Source organism: Neoarius graeffei, chromosome 5 (assembly GCF_027579695.1).
Source record: "Neoarius graeffei isolate fNeoGra1 chromosome 5, fNeoGra1.pri, whole genome shotgun sequence".
NCBI classification, from domain to species: Eukaryota; Metazoa; Chordata; class Actinopteri; order Siluriformes; family Ariidae; genus Neoarius; species Neoarius graeffei.
Genome location: NC_083573.1, coordinates 66,930,195 through 66,953,492, shown reverse-complemented (window position 1 = coordinate 66,953,492; position 23,298 = coordinate 66,930,195). Strand labels below are relative to the sequence as shown.

Sequence of the window (23,298 nt, the reverse complement as noted above, 5' to 3'; positions counted from 1 at the left end):
CTGCATACTGGGAACACCCTACAAGAGGTGCCATTTTGGAGATGCTCAGACCCAGTCATCTTGCCATCACAATTTGGCCCTTGTCAACGTCACTCAGATCCTTATGCTTGCCCATTTTTTCCTGCTTTCAGCACATCAACTTCAAGAACTGACTGTTCTCTTGCTCCCTAATCTATCCCACCCCCTGACAAGTGCCATTGTAATGAGATAAATATATGTTATTTACCAGCTGGGAGGTCCGTATGGTGAAATACTGTGACCGAGGTCTTGAAAGTACTGAGCGAGGCCCTCTGGGCCGAGGTCAGTATTCAAGGCCGAGGTCACGGTATTTCACCATACGGACTGACCTTAAGCTGGTAAATAATATATAAATTTTTTTCTTTACCAAATTCTAACAGAAAACGAGAGCGCCCGAAAGGGAAAACCGAGCCGAGCCGCCATTTTGAATCCTCATTCACGGCTGTAATGCAAATTGCTTCCTCTTCGGTATACAAGTGCACTTCCATGGCAGGAAAAAACCTACATTTTGCCGCCTATGTAGTCCCCTATTTATACAAATGGGAGTCATTCAGGATTCAGCCATGTTTTTGCTCAGCATTAGCAAGTTAGAGGTTTTTAGCTTTCTCCTGAAATGTTTTATTTTATTTCGTCTTCGTCAGGGTAGTAAAACTCACTTTCGCTGTGAACACTGTCATTATTGCTGTCCGTGCTGTAAAATTAATGCTATTTTGAATCCTCATTCACGGCTGTAATGGAAATTGCTTTCTCCTCAGTATACAAGTGCACTTCTGTGGCAGGAAAAAAACTACATTTTGCCGCCTATGTACAGTAGTCCCCTATTTATACAAATAGGAGTCTCAGGATTCAGCCATGTTTTTGCTCGGAGTTAGCAAATTGCAGGTTTTTAGCTTTCTCCTGAAATGTTTGATTTTATTTCTTATTCCTCAGGGTAGAAAAACTCACTTTTACTGTGAAGACTGCCGTTATTGCTATCCATGCTGTAAAATTAATGCTATTCTCCTGAGAAATGCTGGCAAAAATTTATAAGATTTTTGATAATCTTATAAATAAATCTTATTAAAAAAAAGATAAATGTTGACAAAAAATGCTACTATGTTTGTTGTTGTTGTGAACGAGCGAGTCGCCAGAGGTCCATAACCGGGGTCCGTACTGTAGGATACGGACCCGCTCGCCAGCCAATCAGAGCGCAGGATTTGGACCGCAAAAAAAATAATCAATGTTATTCACTTCAGCTGTCAGTGATCATTGTTATATATATATATATATATATATATATATACACGCACACACTGTGCAAGGACCAAAATGGCTTAAAAATAATGAAATGAAATGTTTCAACATAAAAAAATACTATACGGTAAATAGCAGTAAGCCATAATTAACGAAACAAAGCCAATATTTGATGTGAGAAGACCGTTTGCTTTAAAAAAAAACAACAGTAGTCTCAGGTACACTGAGTGCAGTTTTATAAGGAAATGAGCTGTAGGTTTTACTGAGCATCTTTCAGAACCAGCCACAGTTCTTCTGGACACTTTGTCACACTCGCTTCTTAATTTTGCAGCAAATCCCAGTAGCCTTCATTATGTTTTCTTTTTTTAATATGAAAAGTGCTCTCTTATGTAATATGCTGCTCAGATGCAAACTATTTTTTTGTAACATTTAATTTTGTGATGGAAAACGAATGTTTGGAACTCTAAAATGTTTTTGTACTGACTCAATAATGTAAAACTCATAAAATAGAAACCTATAACAAAGTTTGTTTAAAAAAAAAATAGGGTGCCTAAGACTTCTCCACAGTACTGTAGGTACTAGTGCATCTCAAAAAATTAGGACATAGTAAAAAAGTTCTTTTTTTTCATAATTTAATTCAAAAAGGTAAACTTTCATATATTCTATATTCATTACACATAAAGTGAAATATTTCAAGCCTTTTTTTGTTTTCATTTTGATGATTATGGGTTATAGCTGATGAAAATCAGAAATCTTAAAATGTCTCAAAATATCAGAATGTTTCATTTCGAGTTTGAGTAAAACAATGTAAATACCGTGTATCTCTTGGTCTAGTTCAGTACACATACAGTAATCATGATCATGGGGAAGACTTTCCCAGTAAAACACTTGTGTCCATATAATATATACATTATAATGTTCGACATGCTAATATTACATTACATTACAGACATTTAGCAGACGCGCTTATCCAGAGTGATGTCCTACATACTCAGAGCAGCCTGGGGAGCAGTTAGGGATTGGGTGCCTTGCTCAAGGGCACTTCAGATATTCCTGCTGGTCCAGGGCATCAAACCAGTGACCTTTTGGTCCCAAAGCTGGTTCTCTAACATTTAGGCCATTGCTTCCCCTGTAATGTGTGTAGTGTAATATATACACTAGCTGCATTTTAATTAGGAATGATAGGATAGCTTAAAGATGTGAGCCAATGACTCAAACATGGTCTTACAAAAAAAAAGCAAGAAATCACAGAGTGATCAGTCATGATCATGGTAAAAATCCCGAAGACACCAGTTATAAAATTCAGAGTTTGTCCTTAACTAGCCCCTGTATGAACATTAATTCTTACCTAGGGCAGGTAAGGAAGCTCTGAGACAGCAATAAAAAAGGCTATAAAAAAGCATCTGCACATTCGCACAAGTCAGCGAAGCATGGCCGAACTGTAACGTGAATGAAATGATTTGTTTGTGTTTTTCTCCTCTCATCCCCTTCCCCCCCTTCCCTCTCTCCTAATGGGCCTGGCTCCCATCAGTGCTGGCACTGGGCCCATCAGGGTGGAGGATTCTGTGGGTGGGGGGTGTCTCTGGGAAGAGGAAGCCCTCTAAAGCCTGTAGCGATTTCCTCTATTTCCTTGCTTCTCTAGGCTGTGATTCATCTCTCTCTCTCTCTCTCTCTCTCTCTCTCTCTCTCTCTCTTTCACCCCTTCTGTTCTGCTTGCTTTTTTCCTCTTCAGTGGTTGTGATCTGGGATGTACTGGTTGAATTGAACCTGACCGTAACTAATAAGGATGTGGATTCAATTTACTGTGGTTCCTCATATTTTTTAAATAACTTTGTATTTTTTAATGGTACTATTTACTACATTTTAGCCACATAACCACATGCATGCACAAATACACACACACACACACACACACACACACACACACACACACACACACACACACACACACACACACACACAGAGTTGGAGAAGCTCCACTCTACAGCAGATTGTGCTGCAAGCTGGGTTGTTAGATTCCATCCATGGCGGAGTGTCTTCTGAAAAGAGGCTGTCTGCTAAATCATCGATTTCAGTTGGACGCCTCCCTCACCCCGTGGCTATTTTTAACGCTCCCCTCAGCCCATGCTGTACATCAACACAGGAGAACATCCTGGTCTGTTCATGCCATCGCCAACCCTTTTAGTCACGCTAACTCTTATCCGGCTGGAAGGCCTACTCCGACAGGCACATGAACGCTCATCCTGTTGTAAAGATTATCCTTACAATCACTCAAACACTGCTGCTGCACCAGAGCCTGCTTTTAAAATAATGTAAATGTTTCTCAGTGCAGAAAGACAGGTGTTGCTCACCATGCCCAATTCTGGGTGCTGAAAATCAGATGAACAGTACATTAATTAACTCACATATTTTGCTCTACCAGATGCCATGCAGAGGGGAACTGTCAGGGCCTTCTCAGCCTTCAGAGAAGGCCCAGTCATATCAGCATTTCAAATGTTATATTTATTTTCTTTTATTCTTTTCAAAATTTCATTAGAATTATTCTCTTCCAGTTCTAATTTGGCCTCATTTTCTATCAAATTTGCTTCAGAAGTGAAAGCGTTACTGTCCTGAAAACACTAACATTGAATTATCCAATGAGATTCTTTTTTTGTTTGTTGTCTCTAGGCTGAGAAGAGTTTAGAGCTGGCCACTCAGTGGTTAGGACTTCATTGCCGGGACAGAAGGTCACGGCAGTGTATGTTTATGTAGGAAGTGACAGATGAATTAACCAATCAGACTTTGGTTTATAGTGGGAGGGACCAAAAATTTATCACCTTCTGCCTTCTTGAAGGCCAATGCAAGCTTAACCGCGAGTCATTCATCAGTGCTGTTAGTGAATGTTAATAAAGCAGTCAAGACAGTGCTATCAAGAGCAAGTAGCACAGGCTATCGACTGAGAAACTGAGGCCAAGTTTACATTAGACCATATCTGTCTTGTTTTCTTCGCGGATGCACTGTCCGTTTACATTAAAACGCCTGGAAACGCCGGGAAACGGGAATCCGCCAGGGTCCACGTATTCAATCCAGATCGTGTCTGGTCCGGTGCTGTGTAAACATTGAGAATACGCGGATACGCTGTGCTGAGCTCTAGCTGGCGTCGTCATTGGACAACGTCACTGTGACAGCCACCTTCCTGATTCGCTGGCGTTGGTCATGTGACGCGACTGCTGAAAAACGGCGCGGACTTCCGCCTTGTATCACCTTTCATTAAAGAGTATAAAAGTATGAAAATACTGCAAATACTGATGCAAATACTGCCCATTGTGTAGTTATGATTGTCTTTAGGTTTGCCATCCTTCCACTTGCAAGTGGTGAGTGCCTTGTGCACAGCGGCTCAGTCCCGAATCACTGCTCGTGCGCTTCACTCGCGCGCTCTGTGAGCTGCACAGGGCCGGAGTGCGCACCCTCCAGAGGGCACTCGCTGTTCAGGGTGGAGTGATTTGGAGCGCAGCCGCTGAGGAGGAAGCGATGAGCCGCACTGACACATTTCAACTTACGTGCCGAATTAGTCATGTGATTAGCGTATCCGTGTATTGGCGTTGCTGTGTGCACGCGAATCGTGTATTGGCGTTGCTGTGTGCACGCTAATCGTTTTTAAAAAGATTAATCTGATGATCCGCTGATACGGTCTAATGTAAACCCCACCTAAGATTTCTGCCTCCAACCTCTTCTTCCACGTATACTCACCAGTATTTTTTATACTTAAAGGAGATATGCAGAACCATAGCCTCACTTTCGTTTATAAATGCCTTGAGACTTCAAGAATGGCACAGGAATAGTTTTAAGCATTAAACAATAAATCTAATATAGTAGTTTTTACAATTAAAGTGATTCATATAGGTAGCAGTCTGAGTGAATGACCTTGATATCCGCAAGGTCACAGCAGGAAGTCTATCGGTCTCATTGCCATTTCCGCTATACTAAAACACAGAGCTGACTGCAATTTTGAGCTTCCATTTTAAGCTAATTTATCGCCATGCCACAGATGTGTTGCTGGCGAGTGCAGCAAAATGACAGAAGGTGGATTTACATTGCATTCATAGCCCAAGAATGTTCAAACTGCAAAGATTTGGACGCATTTAGTGAGAAGTTCATGGGCACATTGGGCGGCTACGAAGTGGTTTCCTCTGCTCTGCACATTGTACTGAAGACTCGTACGAGACCTCTGATCTGTTGGAGTGTTGGCTATAAGCCCGTATTGAAAAAGGGTGCAGTACCAACAATTAAAGGAAAAGAAAACTACAAGAAAAGGAAAGTAAGTTCAGTTTCACCAGTTCTCTCGGAGTGTGAGCCAAGGGTTGTTGCTAAAACCCGGGATGGAATGGGACGGGACATATTATCACTCGGGCAGTGACCTCCCCGTGGTTGTTGCTGAAACCGGTGACATCCTGTCCTGTCCCAGGTTTTAGTAATCGCATGAGCCGAGCAGTAATGGCAGAGTACTCAGTATGGAAAAAATGGAGAATGAGTGGACCAGCTGTCTGATTTCTCCACTGGATATGCTTGCCTCAGCAACAATGTCTCACCCTTATGTGGAAGAAGCGAATGAACCGAGAACTGAACGAACAACTGAAAGTCAGATTGTTTCAAAACAATCGGCCACAAGGTCGGCCTTCAAGAAGTGAGAACACAGATGGGTATAAGATGCGACTCTCATTTGGATACAAAACAACAAAAACAACAACACTCATTGTTTACCTGCATTTAGATTAATACATGTAACTTGTATTGTGTGTTTAAGTTACCGGTATAAGATTATTTAATTTGCTTCAGAATGTGATTGTCTCAGTTCATCTGATTATTTAATTAGCCTTTTACGTTTTATCAGTGAAAATGCATGCATGTACATGTATGTTGCACAAGTTATAACACCTATACTGTTTTAATGAGAGTTAACCCACAATCAATGAAGTCAAATCAGTCTTAGTTGAGCAAGTCGGTAACGGTATTTCTTATTTTCACCATAAATTTTTTATTTATATGACTTTGGTCTATAGCTGTCAAAGGCCTCGGCCTTAAAACCGGTTACCGCTGTGACGTCACGCACTCAGGGCTGACTGGCTCAGCGGGGCAGCTCGAATGCCAACTTTGCGGTCGATTTTAACTCTCAAAAATATATTAGTTTTATTCCCATTTATGCAGCATACAAGAGTCAGGGATGGAGATACTATCTACTCAGAAATTTATTTAAAAATAAAGGCTCTGCGTATCTCCTTTAAGTATTAATTTCCCTGTGTAATTTACTTAGTTACTTTTAAAATCAACATCAACGACTACACACAACGGAGTGACCTGGCAGCCTGCCGCTAATCCCTTGCAAAATCCATTGCCCTCTTGCTTTTTTGGTGTGTCTAGCTAAGCTTTGGCTGAGCTCAAGTCCCAGCTCTAATCATAACAGTTCACTACTGATGCCATGTTCATACTTAAGTGAATGTAATCATTCCAAGCTCACCTTCAATTTCAACTGAATATTGACCACTTCAGTAACACTACTCACCTTTGCACTGGTTGGTGTTTTTATCGAGGATTGCCTTCGTTGATACTATTTTCCCATACCTGATGAAGAGAAAAAGCATACTGTTAGCAAAAATATAAATATATGTAGTATTATATCACACTACACTATCCTTTGCTCTATTATACAACTGTAAAATATCGAGGTAATGTTTTACATTAGGGTTCCCTTAGCTGACATTACTGAATGCATTAGTTAACAAACCTTGAACATAAACCTCAGGATTACTAAACATATAAGTAACATAAAAATTTGAATTAATGGGCATTTTTTTTACAAAATAAACCAGCACCTAAATTAATCAATGTTCATGAGACTGAAAAGCAAGTTAAAGTATTTACGCCCAGAGACCAAGGCTGCATTTCCCAAAAGCTTCACAAAGTCATCTTAACAGAGAGAGAGAGAGTGTGTTCAGTGTCATGCTAGCTCTACCATTTAACAATGATCCTTGTGCTTTAATGCTTTTGGGAAACCTAACTGAGAAGAATAATTTATCAGTAATTTATCAACATTTAGGAATGTACCATAACAGTTTTTGTGAATTTGATCACACTTATTTTTAGTCATGGATTAAATAAATATTAGTCAATGCAGGCATGCATAATCAACATTTAAACAAACATCAATTCATATATGTGTTAACTTTGTTTACACAATAGTGTATTAATAATGGTGGTTATAGGTTGCTCATGTTAACTAATTCAAGAAATACTGTCAGGTACGGTAAGGGAAACTTAAGTCAAAGCCTTACTATATTACAAACCTTATATTACAATAAAGCTGCTTGATAATGGATAAAATAATCAATAATATGCCCAATACTAAAATCTTGTTTATTTGATAAAGATTATTTTAGGAACAAAATAGCTTTAGTGTACATTTATAAGCTGTACATTATAAGCCTGTATTTGGTGTGTAGTTTGTATTTCTTTAAATCTATCAGTATTTGGAGGATGATTTCTAACTATTGTTCATGCCTGTTACTCTATTAAATATCTAAATATAATAATAGAATATGTCAATCAAAATCACGTATGTTTAATTAACTGAGAAAACCAGAGATTGTGGCCATGAATTCAATTTGATTAACTGTTCAGCTCTACGTAAATAGCAAATGTTGAATGTGTAGAACTACCCATGGCTATTAGATTAGATTCAACTTTATTGTCATTGTACATGTCACAGGTAGAAGGCAACGAAATGCAGATTGCATCTAACCAGAAGTGCATAGCAGTAAATAACATAAGTGTAATATACATAAATATAAATGTAAATGTACAGGAATTACTGGGTATGGAATGGTATAATGATATGATAGATATTTACAGTATGTTCAAAATGTGCAATATGAATGAACTGTAGTGCAATAGTATGATACATAGATATTTGCAGTATATGCAAAACACGGTATGAATAAACAGTAGTGCAAATAGTGATAGTGCAATGAAGTCAGTTCAAGTCAATTCAGTTTGTTTGGGGGGGGTTGTTGATGATTGTGTGTGTGTGTGTGTGTGTGGGGGGGGGGGGTCAGCATTGAGACAGCTGAAGGAAAAAAACTGTTCCTGAACCTGGTGGTTTTGGTCCGAAGGCTCCTGTAGCACCTTCCAGAGGGCAGGAGAGTGAACAGTGTGTGTGTGTGTGTGTGTGTGTGTGTGTGTGTGTGTGTGTGTGTGTGTGTGTACTCTCACTTTCACAAATTTATGCTAACGACAGAGTATTGATGGTTTTTCTGGCTCATTCAAAGTTTGATCCCATCTCCGAAGAGAAGAGGGTTTGAGATGGACCTAAATTTTCTTCTTCATTAAAACATTTACAAAGGATGGTTTATCAATAGATGTTTCTGTAGCCTCAAAACAGTAACTTTGAAGATAAAGTAAACATAATATGGAATAATTAGAAATGGAGATATGAACCATATGAAACTCTCAGTCTGAAGGACTCAATTCACAACTGTGTTATTGTCATTTCTCTACATTAGCCATAGAACATGTCACACAGAAGTATGAGACATTAATGTGCAAAGAATCTGCAGTGTGCTAAATCATTCTCAATTCATAAGCAATGATAAACCTGTGCAGGTATTGCACGATGTCAGAATGATCACCTCACACTCTTTCCATTCTTTCTTTCCTCCTTCTTTCATCAAAGAAGGTAATAAAGTTCCTTATCTGCTCTGTATCCGCCAGCAGAAAAGGATGACTGATATAAGAAAGGCCCTCCCAATGTGACTTTTAATTAATGTTTAATGTGTCTCCTTCCTCCAGGTAAGACGAGAGAGTATATTACTCCACTTTTATAGGGACAGAGGCGTTTAATAAAGGAGGGATCATTTGGCTGTCACCGTGAACAGTGACGGCCCATCAGGCTTTCATGCCACCAGCGTCGGTGAAATGGCAACTAATTCATCTCAACCACTCAAATCTCTAGTGACTCGACTTAGGGTGAGCTCTTCAGATTAAAAAAGAAAGTCTTGAGGCATTTTACATGTCTAAATCATACGAGGTAATATTGTTGGTACTTTGCACTCAAATCACACTTTAAAAAAAAATGAAAATGTCTACAATGCTGTATTGTATATATAAATACAGGTTTGTGTACCACTTCACCATTTACGTGTAGATATTCACAATTTGGGGGTGTTTAAACTGAGATGGTTGAGGCTGTTTGGATGTTTGTTACATGTCATACAGCATAATCAGTCAGCAACTCCACATGAGGAATACACAACCACAACAAATGACCGCACTGTTTGAGCTGCTGTCATTTCTTCTAACAAAGCAAGAGATAGCCAAAACACTGACGTCTCAGTTAAATAAATGATGAGAGGCACTGGGACCACTATAAGAATAACATTGTTTTATAGGAGGAGTGGAGGTAATGTGATTGAACATCTACTTAAAAGCGGGCATTTCAAAAATGGTCTTGAATTGAGCCTGTAATGAATCAACAACAAACACTCAAAGCCTCAAATGCTTTGAAACAAATTAAAAAGTCTTTTAAATAACCTTTGTTTCCTGTGTTGGTATTTTCATTGCACAAGCTTGAGCTGCTCTGGGATGCTTTGCTGGAAAATGGAAAGGTTTTAAATTTGTAATAAAAAGCTATAATGATCCACTATATAGCCAAAAGTATGTGGAGCACTGACCATCACACCCACACCCATACATGGGCTTTCTCTAAATTGTTGCTACAAAGTTGGAAGGATGGAAGGACGGAAGGAAGCCATGGCTTAATGGTTAGAGAAGCAGCTTTGGGACTAAAAGGCTGCTGGTTTGATTCCCTGCTAACCCCCAACTGCTTCTCTGGGGATATTGTATATTACTCTGGATAAGAGCGTCTGCTAAATGCCATTAATGTAATGGAAAGGCTGAGTTGTATAGGATGTCTTTGTATGCTGTAACATTACAGTTTCCCTTCAGTGGAACTAAGGGGTCTAAACCTAATTTTGCATGTCAGTAGCCCCTCTTACACATCATGTTCAAGGCAGGAATGTTGGACCTTTATCCCACCATGCTTTTCTGTGTAAAAGGTAAGAATATGGAATGGGGGTCTGTGTTGTTCTGCCTTTCAGCCTGAAGGATTGGTAGTAACAGAGCTAGATTCAACATTTGTGTTAAAGGGACAGCCGGCATGGTGGGACAGGGGTATGACGTTTTTAACCTTGACATTCTTCTTCCCATGACCAGCACAAATTCAAATGTCTCTGTCTGTGGTGTCTACAGTCAGCATACCTTTCTGCCTCAAATCACTTCCCACTTCTCTTCAATTTCTCCTCCAATGTATTTCTGATCACACAAACACAATGCTCAGTAACTTTGCTTGTGTTTGAAGAGTGGGACAAATGTGCACAGCTTGCAAAAACTCCTCAACACTTAGTTCACCTGGCATTATTGTTTTGAAAGTAATGCCAGTATGTTCGGGGTATTCGTATTTCCAATGTGTAGTATGTTATACATCACCCTAGACGCCAACACTCTGTTGTGTTGCACATCATGCCTCTGGGTCCAGAATGCTAGAACACAATGGTGGAGTTTTATGCCAGCTTTGTTTGGTTCAGTGTAAACACCAACTATGACATATTGAAGGGTCTTATTAATGGGAATATTGCGGAATATCTGTGCCCCTGTGCAATGGGAATATTGCGGAATATCTGTGCCCCTGTGCAAATTGCAAGCTTTATAAAGGCATGGTTTGCCAAGGTTGGAGGGGGAAAAAACTTGAGTGGCCTGCACAAAGCCCTGACCTCAACCCCACTGAACACCTTTGGGATAAACTGGAATGGTGACTGCACACTAGGCCTTATTACCAGACATCAGTGCCTGACCTCACTAATGCTCTTGTGGCTGAATGAGCAAAAAAATCACACAGTCACAATTTCCCAGAAGAATGAAAGATATTATAACAGCAAGGGGTGGGGGTGGGAAATAAATCTGGAATGGGATATTAAAAAAAGACACCAAAATACACATATGGGTTTTAAGACAACTTTTGGCCAGACAGATAGATAGATAGATAGATAGATAGATAGATAGATAGATAGATAGATAGATAGATAGATAGATAGATAGATAGATAGATAGATCGTCAGTCTGTAGTGGATCAGGGTAACAGCAGGTGCAAGGTAGGAGAATTTACCATGGATGGGACTCCAGACACATTCACTCATTCACTAATTCACACTTACAGGTAATTTCGAATAACCAATCCACCTACTTGCATGTTTTTAGACAGTGGGAGAAAATCAAAGAACACTGAGAAAACCCACACCAACTGAGGAAGAACGCTAAACTCCACACCAACTGAAACTTGAACTCAGTACCTGGGTACCCTGGAGCAATAATACCAACTGTGAAATACATTAACATTGCTGATGAATATATAATCTTACTGACTATAATAAAGTAAGATGATAGTACAGTAACACTTATCCTGTTTAATGTTCCAGTGAAGTCCTCCTGCTGTTTGTGATACCGAATCTACAGCAGTGATAATGCCAATCATTAGTAATTCAATGGCAATAATATTCTCAGGTTTGAATTTATCCATACACCATAAATGTGTATATTTTAAAATGTCATGCAGTAGAAATACCAAATACCATATCCAGAACAAAGAAGTCAATCTCTGTTATGCTATTCTAAATAAAAGCCAAATAATCTTAGAATCCAAATCATTCATCCCATAATATACTAACCCCATTTCCAGAAAACTTGGGATATTTTTTCCATAATACATTAAAAACAAAAAATCTGTGATTTGTTGATTCACATGAAACTTTATTTAACTGACAAAAGTACAAAGAAAAGACTTTCAATAGTTTTATTGACCAACTTAATTCATTCATCTCATTATCTCTAGCCGCTTTATCTTGTTCTACAGGGTCGCAGGCAAGCTGGAGCCTATCCCAGCTGACTACAGGCGAGAGGCAGGGTACACCCTGGACAAGTCGCCAGGTCATCACAGGGCTGACACATAGACACAGACAACCATTCACACTCACATTCACACCTACGGTCAATTTAGAGTCACCAGTTAACCCAACCTGCATGTCTTTGGACTGTGGGGGAAACCGGAGCACCCGGAGGAAACCCACGGGGAGAACATGAAAACTCTGCACAGAAAGGCCCTCGCCGGCCACGGGGCTCAAACCTGGACCTTCTTGCTGTGAGGCGACAGTGCTAACCACTACACTACCGTACTGCCCCCAACTTAATTGTATTTTGTAAATATAAACAAAGTTAGAATTTGATGCTTGCAACACACTCAAAAAAAGTTGAGACAGAGGCAAAATAAGACTGAAAAGTTTATACAATATTAAAATAACACCATTTTGGAAGATTCCACAATAAGCAGGTTAATTGGTAATATGATTAGGTATAAAAAGAGCAGCAACAAAGGCTCAGTCTTTGCAAGCAAGGATGGGTTGTGGCTCACTCCTCTGTGCCAACATTCATGAGAGAATTGTTAGTCAATTCAAAAAGAACATTTCTCATGACAAGATTTTAGGTCTTTCAAAATCGACAGTACATAATATTGTGAAAAGTGTGTAAAGGGCAAGGTCGGAAACCATTGTTGAATGTGCGTGACCTTTGAGCCCTCAGGTGGCACTGCCTGAAAACCCCTCATGCTAATGTGACAAATATAAGCCACAGGAGCTAGGGAGTACTTCAGAAAACCATTGTCACTTAACACAGTCTGTCGCTGCATCCAGAAATGCAAACTGAAACTGTATTACTCAAGAATGAAGCCATTAATCATTTCTGTGCAGAAACGCGGTCAATTTCTCTGGGTCCGAACTCATCTCAGATGGACTGAAAGACAGTGGAAATGTGTGCTGTGATCAGATGAGTCCACATTTCAGCTTGTTTTCGGGAAAATCGGACGTCGAGTTCTCAGTGCCAAAGGTGAACACGACCATCCAGTTTGTTATCAGAGAAAGGTTCGAAAGCCAGCATGTATGATGGTATAGGGGGCATCAGTGCCTACAGCATGTGTGGGGAGGTGTCATTTGATATATTTGGGCATATATTGGGATTTTAGAGAGACATATTCATCAAGGCGAAATCTCTTCCCGGGAAGTCCATACTTATTTGAGCAGGACAATGCCAGGCCTCAGTCTGCATGGGCTACAACAGTGTGGCTTCATAGACACAGAGTATGTGTGCTTGACTGGCCTGCTGCCAATACAGATCTGTCTCCTACTGAGAATGTATGTGGCATCATGAAGAGGAGAATCAGACAATGGCGACCACAGACTGTTGAGCAGCTGAAGTCTTGTATCAAGCAAGAATGGATAAAAATTCCAATTGCAAAAGTACAACAATTAGTATCCTCAGATCCCATATGATTAATAATAATAATAATAATAATAAATTAAATTTAGGGTGCTCCGGTTTCCCCCACAGTCCAAAGACATGCAGGTTAGGTTAACTGGTGACTCTAAATTGACCGTAGGTGTGAATGTGAGTGTGAATGGTTGTCTGTGTCTATGTGTCAGCCCTGTGATGACCTGGCGACTTGTCCAGGGTGTACCCCGCCTTTCGCCCGAAGTCAGCTGGGATAGGCTCCAGCTTGCCTGCGACCCTGTAGAAGGATAAAGCGGCTAGAGATAATGAGATGAGAATGAGATGAAATTAAATTTATATAGCGCCTTTCAAGAAACCCAAGGATGCTTTACAATAGTAGACAAAGAAAGAAAAAAAAATAAAAAATATAATAAGAAAAAAAAATAAATTAAAAGTAAAAAGTCCACCAAGTAGGGGTCAGGATGTAATTCCCGTGGTGTAGCAGCCACAGTCCCACCAAAAGGCGCACGAAAACAAGTCCCACATCTCCAGCACCGCCGCCGCGACGCCGTCAGCAACATCGCTCAGAACATCACGCCATGGATCCACAAAGCGAGCAGAGAAGCTCCGCCACGCAAAGCGCTGGTGTGTCCCAAACTGCCTGCACAGCCGCCGCGACACCACCAAGCAACATTGCTCGGGACATCATGCCAAGCGTTAAAGCGCAGAGGCTGGACAACCATGATGTAAAATGAGCAACGAGCTCACTGCAGTCCACAGCTGGGAGCACAGGCATCACCCACGGCGAACCAAGGCCTGGAGGGAACCGATGCCCAAAACTAGGTCCGGAGCAACACCACCACTGGTGGAGAAAACACTCAAACAAACATCAAACAACACAAACACACAGAAAAAAAAATAGAAAAAGAAATAAAATAAAACAAAAAAGCTCCGGTGAGAAGCGGCAGCCAGAACGCGCATGACGTACTCTCAACCGGAAACGGAAATTTTGAAAAAAATTTTGATTAAAAAGTGTTATTAAAATGAAAGGTGATGTAATAATACTTCTTTCCCAACTTTTTTTGAGTATGTTGCAGGCATCAAATTCTAACTTTGTTTATATTTACAAAGTACAATTAAGTTGGTCAGTAAAACTATTGAAAACCTTTTCTTTGCACTTTTGTCAGTTAAGCAAATGTTCAGCTGAATTAACAAATCACAGATTTTTTTTTTTTTTATTGCATTTAGGAAAATATCCCAACTTTTCTGGAAATGGGGTTAGTATGATAAAGAGACTTGGAAGAACTCTAACACATTTATAAATCTGCAGAGGATTTATTAAACATAAGCCAATTTATAAACACTAAATGTTTGGATGTATGCAAATGTCAGTCTTTATGCAGAATATTTAGTGTTGTGTGTCATAATGTTTCCATGTTACTTTGTTATACATTCATTTATTCATTCATCTTTGGTAACCGCTTTATACTGGTAAGATCAGCTATATATCCTGAGCCATTTACAGAACTTTTAGAGGACTTTTATATACAACAACAACAGCAATAATAATAATAATAATAATAATAATAATAATAATATAAGTAGAAGAAGAAGAAGCCCGGCAAAGTCCTAGCTCTACCTCCTCTTGGTGCTCTACATTGGGTGCTCATCTGCTCAAGGGAGAGTAGCATCTTCGAAAGGCCCCAGGTAGTGGTTGACAGAGCGGGCAAATTAATGATTGTGAAAACACATTCAAAAAGTAAAACATGCCACATCGCTCGTCGCGTGGATCAACAAGGAGCACATCCCCCAGGAAATGCCGAACAGCCTGGGGTCGAAAAATTGCCGACTGATTCGGCCAATTACATATGTCAGGTGAGTAGTTCCCAGACTGAGACCAGTTCACAAGATGGTCTACTCACCACAACATCTAACTCCAGTGCATCAAGCAAAAAACAAAAGCATCACTGGACCAAAGATCAATACAAAGAAGTGATGTGGGCCTACCACTACGCAGTCCTCAACAACCTGGATGCGCCTAAGACCAGTGGTACCTTCAACATGTGGAGATCACGAAATCCAGATCTACTTCCGGACATGAATGAGCTAAAGCTCAGTATGCAGAGGAGGTACATTGAAGAAACTATTGACGGCACTCGAGATTGACAAAATAATCGCCAATGTAAAGACACACTCTGGCATTGCTGGATCAACAACAATAGCAGCACAGCAAGGCCCAACGGTCTCGATCGAAGCTGCAGTGGAAACAGAGTAAGTGCAAGAAGAAGAACTTGTGGAGGAGGCTGCCACGACTGAGAAAATAGCTGTTGCTGCAGCAAACTTGCAAGTAGACCTTGTGGTAGAGATGGAGAGGAAGATCATCTAGAAGCTGCTTCAGACTGAAACGCTTCCCCTAGACAAATGGAAAGGCATGAGGAAAGTAAAGCTGAACAAAGAAATCTCAGGGAAGATTGACCTTAGCAACCATGCCATCGAGAGATAGGGCAGGGAAGAACACCTCACCCTCACCAAGATCTACCAACTCCTCTACGCCACTGCAGCTGTGGTTGCAGGTGAATTTAAGGACAAGCCCGCCAAGCGCTGGAAAGGAGAGGTACCTGCCTGGAAGCAATGCATTGAGCACCAGGTTAAGCACCTGAGAGGGCAACTCTCCATCTTGCTTGAGCTGACAAAAGGAGTCACTGCCAAAAAGATCCATTGCCTCTTGACCAAGATCTTTAGGAGATGGTGAATGGGACCAAACAAGCTTGTAGAACTCATCCAGGACATCTGGCTGAAGATCGCCATATGTGCCCAACATCTGGGATGGTTCAAGAAGCGAAGTAAGCAGTACCATCAGAACAAGCTCTTTGCTGAAAACACCAAGTTCCTGTACCGAGAGCCCAACAAAGAGCAAATCTTGGTGACCTAGCCACCAGACAAAGACAAAGTGCACAAGTTCTGGATAAACATTTTGTCAGATGGAAAGGAGCACAATGAGAGCACAATGTGGATCCATAATGAGGCCGAAAAGTATGAGAACACACCCAAACAACAGTGGTGTGAGTTATCACTCAACAACACAACTGCTGCTTTCAGCAAGACCAGCAACTGGAAGGCGCCAGGCCCGGATAAGCTCCAGAACTTCTGGCCCAAGAAGTTCACAGCCTTTCCCAGCCAGATCACAAAAGCATTGAATGAAGTGCTCTGTGAGCCACGTCTGATGCCTGAATGGATGACCAAGGGTAACATGTTCCTGCTCTTTAAGGGCAAAGACAGCAAGGACCCAAAGAATTACCGCCTGATTATGTGCCTGCCAACACTATACAAAGTACTCATGGTGGTCATCGCGGACAAGCTCTACGATCACCTGTTCAAAACCAACATGCTCCTGGAAGAACAGAAGGGATGCTGACGATGGAGCTGAGGATGCAAGGACCAGCTCCTCATCAACGAAATGGTGATCAGAGATGCCAAAAGCAGGAAAAAAAACATCTCAGCATAGCATGGATAGACTACAAGAAGGCCTTCGACAGTCTGCCACACACATGGATCCTGCAAAGCCTGGAACTCTACCGAGTCAGTCCGGTCATCACTAGGTTCTTGGAATATGCATATGCAATGAGAACATGGCAAACTAAAATGAGATTGTTCTATAGAGGAGGTCTAATCCAAACAGACGAGATCCAGATAAAGTGAGGCATTTTTAAAGGCAACTCATTGTCTCCCCTGCTGTTCTGCACTGCCCTGATAACACTCAGTGGCATCCTTAACCAAGAACAAGTAGGGTACAAGATCAAGACTAGCCAACGCATCAGCCACTTGCTGTATATGGATGACCTGAAGCTCTTTTCCTGCAATGACACCAATTTTCAAAAACAACTGGAGCTGGTAAAGCAGTTTAGCAACGACACACAAATGGAGTGGGGCCTCAACAAGTGTGCAAAGGTGACCTTCCAATGAGACAAACTCATCGAAGCTCTTGATGCTGTGCTCAATGACAAAGAAACCATCAAGAACCTGGACCCAGAAACTGTGTATCTTGGCATGGACGAGAGTGATGACATCAAGCATGAGCTGATGAAGACAAAGATCTCCAAAGAATATTACCGGTGCGTGCGACTAGTCCTCAAGTCAGAGCTCAACTCAAAGAACAAGATCACAGCCATCAACAGCCTGGCCATCCCAGTCATCCTGTACAGCTTTGGCATCATCTCATGGACAAACCGGGAGCTTAAGGACATGGATCGCAAGACCAGAAAGCTCCTCACAATGCACGGCCTTCTGCATCCTAGAGCAGATGTCAAGCGTTTATACATCTCGCGACATCTAGGAGGCCGAGGACTACTAGAGCTTGAGTCCTCAGAGGAGGATACCATAGCTGGACTGTGTGAGTACTTGGAATGGACTGACGGGCGCCCCCTGCAACTCTTGCAAGCACACCAAAAAGACCTGGGCAAATGCAAATCAGTCATGAAGAGAGGTCGTGAGATCAAAAGGAGGTACAGTTTACCCGAGACCATGAGTGCTAGCAGCAAGACCACCAAGAAACTACTCCGCATCAAGATCATGGAGGCCAGAATGCAGCTCTACAAAGAGAAACCACTGCACGGTCAGTTCCTTACCAGCCTGGATAGGCCGTACATCGACAAAGAGCAGACACACGCATGGCTCCGAAGTGCAGGACTCAAGGGTGAAACCGAGAGCCTCATCACAGCCGCACAAGATCAGGCCTTGAACACCCGTCACCACCAGAAATATGTCAAGGGCATGCAGGCCAACAGCAAGTGCTGTATGTGTGGTGAAGCTGAGGAGACCATCAGCCACATAGTGTCTGGATTCTGGGTACTGGCCCCAAAAGAGTACCTCGAGCAACACAACAGGGTTGGTCCCTGTGTCGGCAACTGGCTATTCCTGTGGTGGACAGTTGGTATCAACACAAGCCAGATGCAGTCATTGATAACGGAGACTGTGTAGTCATGCGGGATAAGATGGTGCCCATGGACCGAACCATAGCCACCAACAGGCTGGACATCGTGTTCCAGGATAAAAAGAACAAAACATGCATGTTCATCAATGTGGCCATCCTAGAAGACAACAACACGAGTATGGAGGCCAAGAAGATCATCAAGTACAAAGACTTCGAGATCAAGGTGCAACACATGTGGAACACAAAGACATAAGTGGTCCCAGTAGCAGTAGGCACACTGGGGACTATCAAGACTGGGTTCCAAGACCAGCTGGACAAACTCCCATGCAAGATGAGTGCAAAAGAGATCCAGAAGATTGCACTCCTTGAGACAGCATGCATCCTTCATCGAATCCTCAGCTGAATACCTATCTGATCAAAAAGTCTGAGAGGCCTGGTTGACCTCTGGCGAACAAACCAGCATGCTGTGCCCCAGTGCGTTGAAAGGAGGGTGGATAATAATAATAATAATAATAATAATAATAATAATAATAATAGGTTAAATTTCTATAGCACCTTTCATTATCCCAAGGGTGCTTTACAGGGGAAAAAGATTAAGCAGTAAGAGTCGAAGAGAAATGTTCAAGGAAAAGATACGTCTTCAATTGATATTTGAAAGTCGATAAAGAAGAGCAGTCATGGAGAGATTAAAGAAGAGAATTCCAGAGTTTGGGGGCAATGGCACTGAAGGACCTGCCCCCAGTGGTGAAAAGTCTGGCACGTGTGGCAGAAAGTACATTATTGCTAGAAAACCTTAGTGAGCGAGAAATGAGGTATTTGTTTCAGTACCATATTGAGTACTGCTGTTTTTATACTAAACACCTCTTAATCAAGTCATAATAGAGTAGATGTGACAGACACATGTCAACAGAGCGTCCTCACTGCCTCAGTTTCTCAGCGCAAACACACACCCCTTTCACACATCCCTATCCTTGGGGAAACAGAATTCAGTTTAAGAAGAATCACTTTGTTCTTGTGATCTAGTTCCACCTGGGCCCAGAGGTGCTTCTTTTCTATAATGAGTCAGGAGAGTTAACTGCCCTTATACTGCTCATTCTGTCCAAATGCTATATTTGTTACCTGGCATTGTCAGTGGTTTATTAATTTATTTTTCTTTTTTCACTCCTTTTTATTACAGCTCACATTTGTTTCCAAAACAACATACCAATGAGGCTGAATACAATCAAGTACAAACAGCTACACAGCTGAACAACTGAAGGTCTCTGACAGTCCTGGAATTTGAATTTCCCACTCTCAGATCACTTTCTGACCCAACACTGTTTAGAGTTGTTTGGATACAGTCGAGAGCTGGGATATTCAAATACAATTTGTGGAGGTCCAGTTACGCAAAATTCAAAGGACTGAATCAGTAATTAACATGACTGAATATGATGACAACAGTTACCTTTTAATGCCTAGTAACTAGTTCATGGTTGTAAATAAGATATATCAGTTTGAAGTGGTTTTGTTTTGTTTGTTTGTTTGTTTGTTTGTTTGTTTGTTTGTTTGTTTGTTTTCCTGCTTTGGTGTTTCATGTTAGCAGTTTTGGAGGATAACTCAAAAACTATTAGGATTTTTTTCATGAAACCTGAAAGTTTTGTTAAGTGACTAGATAAATTGTGCCTTCTGACATTTTGGGATTTGTGTGATTTTTATTTTTTCCATATTTCCATGGCAACCAATTCAACTTAGGAAAATTTGGAGTGGGGTTTCATGTGGGGGCCAGGAGGGATATATCATCTCCTGACTCTTGTTTAAACAAACCATGCCGTTCACGATTCAATCCAGAGACCGTAAATGAAATAAAAGTTGCTTACAGATAAATAATATGTAAACGCTTGTGTTTGTACACAGTAGAAGGTCTGCAACAACAGCCATGATTGCCTGTATTTAGAAAAAAAAATAGATCCATTGAATGAAAGCTAGTTTTTCATACATTGGCTCTGAAACAGTATTTTTAAGTGCACTGAAATATTTTGCTGGGTCCACATCCAGACTGTGATCCACCAGTCAATGGCTTCTAGTCTAGACTTTTGTTGTAGGACCTAGTGATATTTGTAGAACGCTGGATATTCAGTGTCACCTTGTTTAATCCTTGCACTGCAATTCAGGTGAAAAAAAAAGAAGCAAATAAGTTGCAGGTGAAAATATTCCCTTTGGACACAAGGAAAAATGCTATGGAACTTCATGTGTACAATTGTACACATTATGTCCGAAGGGGATATTTACTTTAGCATCAATTAGGTGTATGCATAGAATATGGCAAGTGTGTTGGTATTTTCACACACTTTCAGAAAAAAATGCCACTTCTAAGCCTAACATGTTATGACAGACAAGTCTGGGAACAATTCCCCCTTGGTTTTGTGTATCACCAAGACCAAAATGTATTTTGTGTACATAGCCCTCAACCATCGTGTGAAGTGCTAATGATAGCTCTCAAAGGGCCCTCACACACTCTGATCTGTGTGTTTATGTCTCCCCAGAACACGCGCACGGATGCTGGGCCGTTTGATGTCTCGTGCCATGAGATGTGAACTGACATCTTTCCATGTCTTTCAACACTCATCCAGGTGTGTGTGTGAGGAATCTCTTAATTGGCTACCAGTGCAGCTGTCTTGTCTGACACAGTGTTCATTATTTGAGTACAGAGTTGAGCATATGTCTCATATTTGTGGATTTGTTCACTCTGGAGTGGATTTCTGACTGTGCATGTTTTAAAAGACAGGCAACTATGCAGCAATTAGAAACAATATTACTTATATTATGAGACAATATTACAAGAATTAGAGGGAAACAGGATGTGGTGTAAGGGGCATTATGAGGGAAAAAGAATCAATGGTTCCTTAAAATGTTCTGTGGTCTAAAAGGCAGGAGACACTACTTGCATGAAACTACCAAAGGAGATTGAAGCTCTCTCTCTCACACACACACGCACACACACACACACACACACACACTACAAGCAGACAATCATCTGTTTCAGGACAGGTTAGGATAACACTGAGGAGCTGGTGCACTTGAGTTTAAAATAACAGCACAGTAGCCTCTTTGAATCAATTCCTATGATCCCTTGAGGTGCCTTTGAAGGAAAATGCAATGGGTCCAAGGGTAGAAAGTCACATCTAACATATGATTTGAAAGTTCTTGATTGCTACAGTATATGCATATCTTTTTACACATATTATATCAAGGACATGATCTGGAGGATCATAGGTGAAAAAATTATTCTTACACTTGAGCAATTCTTCATCATGGTATAAAATGTCATAATAGGCCTTTGATTCTTTTAAATAAATAAATAAATAAATAAATAAATAACTACTACTACTACTACTACTACTACTACTAATAATAATAATAATAATCGCATCTCATTATCTCTAGCCGCTTTATCCTGTTACAGGGTCGCAGGCAAGCTGGAGCCTATCCCAGCTGACTACGGGCGAAAGGCGGGGTACACCCTGGACAAGTCGCCAGGTCATCACAGGGCTGACACATAGACACAGACAACCATTCACACTCACATTCACACCTACGCTCAATTTAGAGTCACTAGTTAACCTAACCTGCATGTCTTTGGACTGTGGGGGAAACCGGAGCACCCGGAGGAAACCCACACGGACACGGGGAGAACATGCAAACTCTGCACAGAAAGGCCCTCGCCGGCCACAGGGCTCGAACCTGGACCTTCTTGCTGTGAGGCGACAGCACTAACCACTACACCACCGTGCCGCCCAATAATAATAATAATAATAATAATTATTATTATTATTATAATATACTGATAAGTTCACAGTCTCCATGTAATTGACTGATCTGTTCATACTGTTGCATATCTGTTAGGTCTCCATGACCTCAGATGAACAGCACCTTCTGCAAGATGTTTGCAGTTCCGAGCAATGCAGATTTCTGAAGAACCCCAACATTCTACTTGAGCTTCAACTGATCCAAGAAATATGGGAGTTTGCGAGGAATTGAGCCCAGTGCTCCTGTTCCTACTGGGATTACTATAGTTTTCCTCTTCCACATCCTTTCAAACTCCACTCTCAGGTCAGCATGCTTCTTGATCTTTTCAAATCTTCTTCTTCTTCTTCCTATTATATAATAATAATAATAATAATAATAGGCGGCACGGTGGTGTAGTGGTTAGTGCTGTCGCCTCACAGCAAGAAGGTCCGGGTTCGAGCCCCGTGGCCGGCAAGGGCCTTTCTGTGCGGAGTTTGCATGTTCTCCCCGTGTCCGCGTGGGTTTCCTCCGGGTGCTCCGGTTTCCCCCACAGTCCAAAGACATGCAGGTTAGGTTAACTGGTGACTCTAAATTGAGCGTAGGTGTGAATGTGAGTGTGAATGGTTGTCTGTGTCTATGTGTCAGCCCTGTGATGATCTGGCGACTTGTCCAGGGTGTACCCCGCCTTTCACCCGTAGTCAGCTGGGATAGGCTCCAGCTTGCCTGCGACCCTGTAGAACAGGATAAAGCGGCTAGAGATAATGAGATGAGATGAATAATAATAATAATAATAATAATAATAAAGCAACAACACCAAATATTCTTCAGCAAAATACCAATACAGATAAATATTTATTGATTATTACTTTTTTTAAATACAACCTATTGTTAAATGCATATTTCATTATGGATAATATATAGTATGCATGTGAATATTATTGAGACTATAATGTCATAGGACTTACACAGTACACTATATTTAATATTGTTAACTACTAACATGAACAGCA

The 23,298-nt window shown here is 41.1% G+C and overlaps 1 protein-coding gene across 2 annotated transcripts in view; it reads right to left on the bottom strand.

Annotated features, from left to right (window-relative positions):
- Nucleotides 1–23,298, bottom strand: part of rbms3 (RNA binding motif, single stranded interacting protein) — a 247,883-nt gene that overhangs the window by 177,594 nt on the left and 46,991 nt on the right. For both annotated transcript variants that reach the window (XM_060922273.1, XM_060922272.1), the window contains exon 3: nt 6,791–6,849. In XM_060922273.1, coding sequence (XP_060778256.1) covers nt 6,791–6,849 — 59 coding nt within the window. The remainder of the gene's footprint in view (nt 1–6,790; nt 6,850–23,298) is intronic.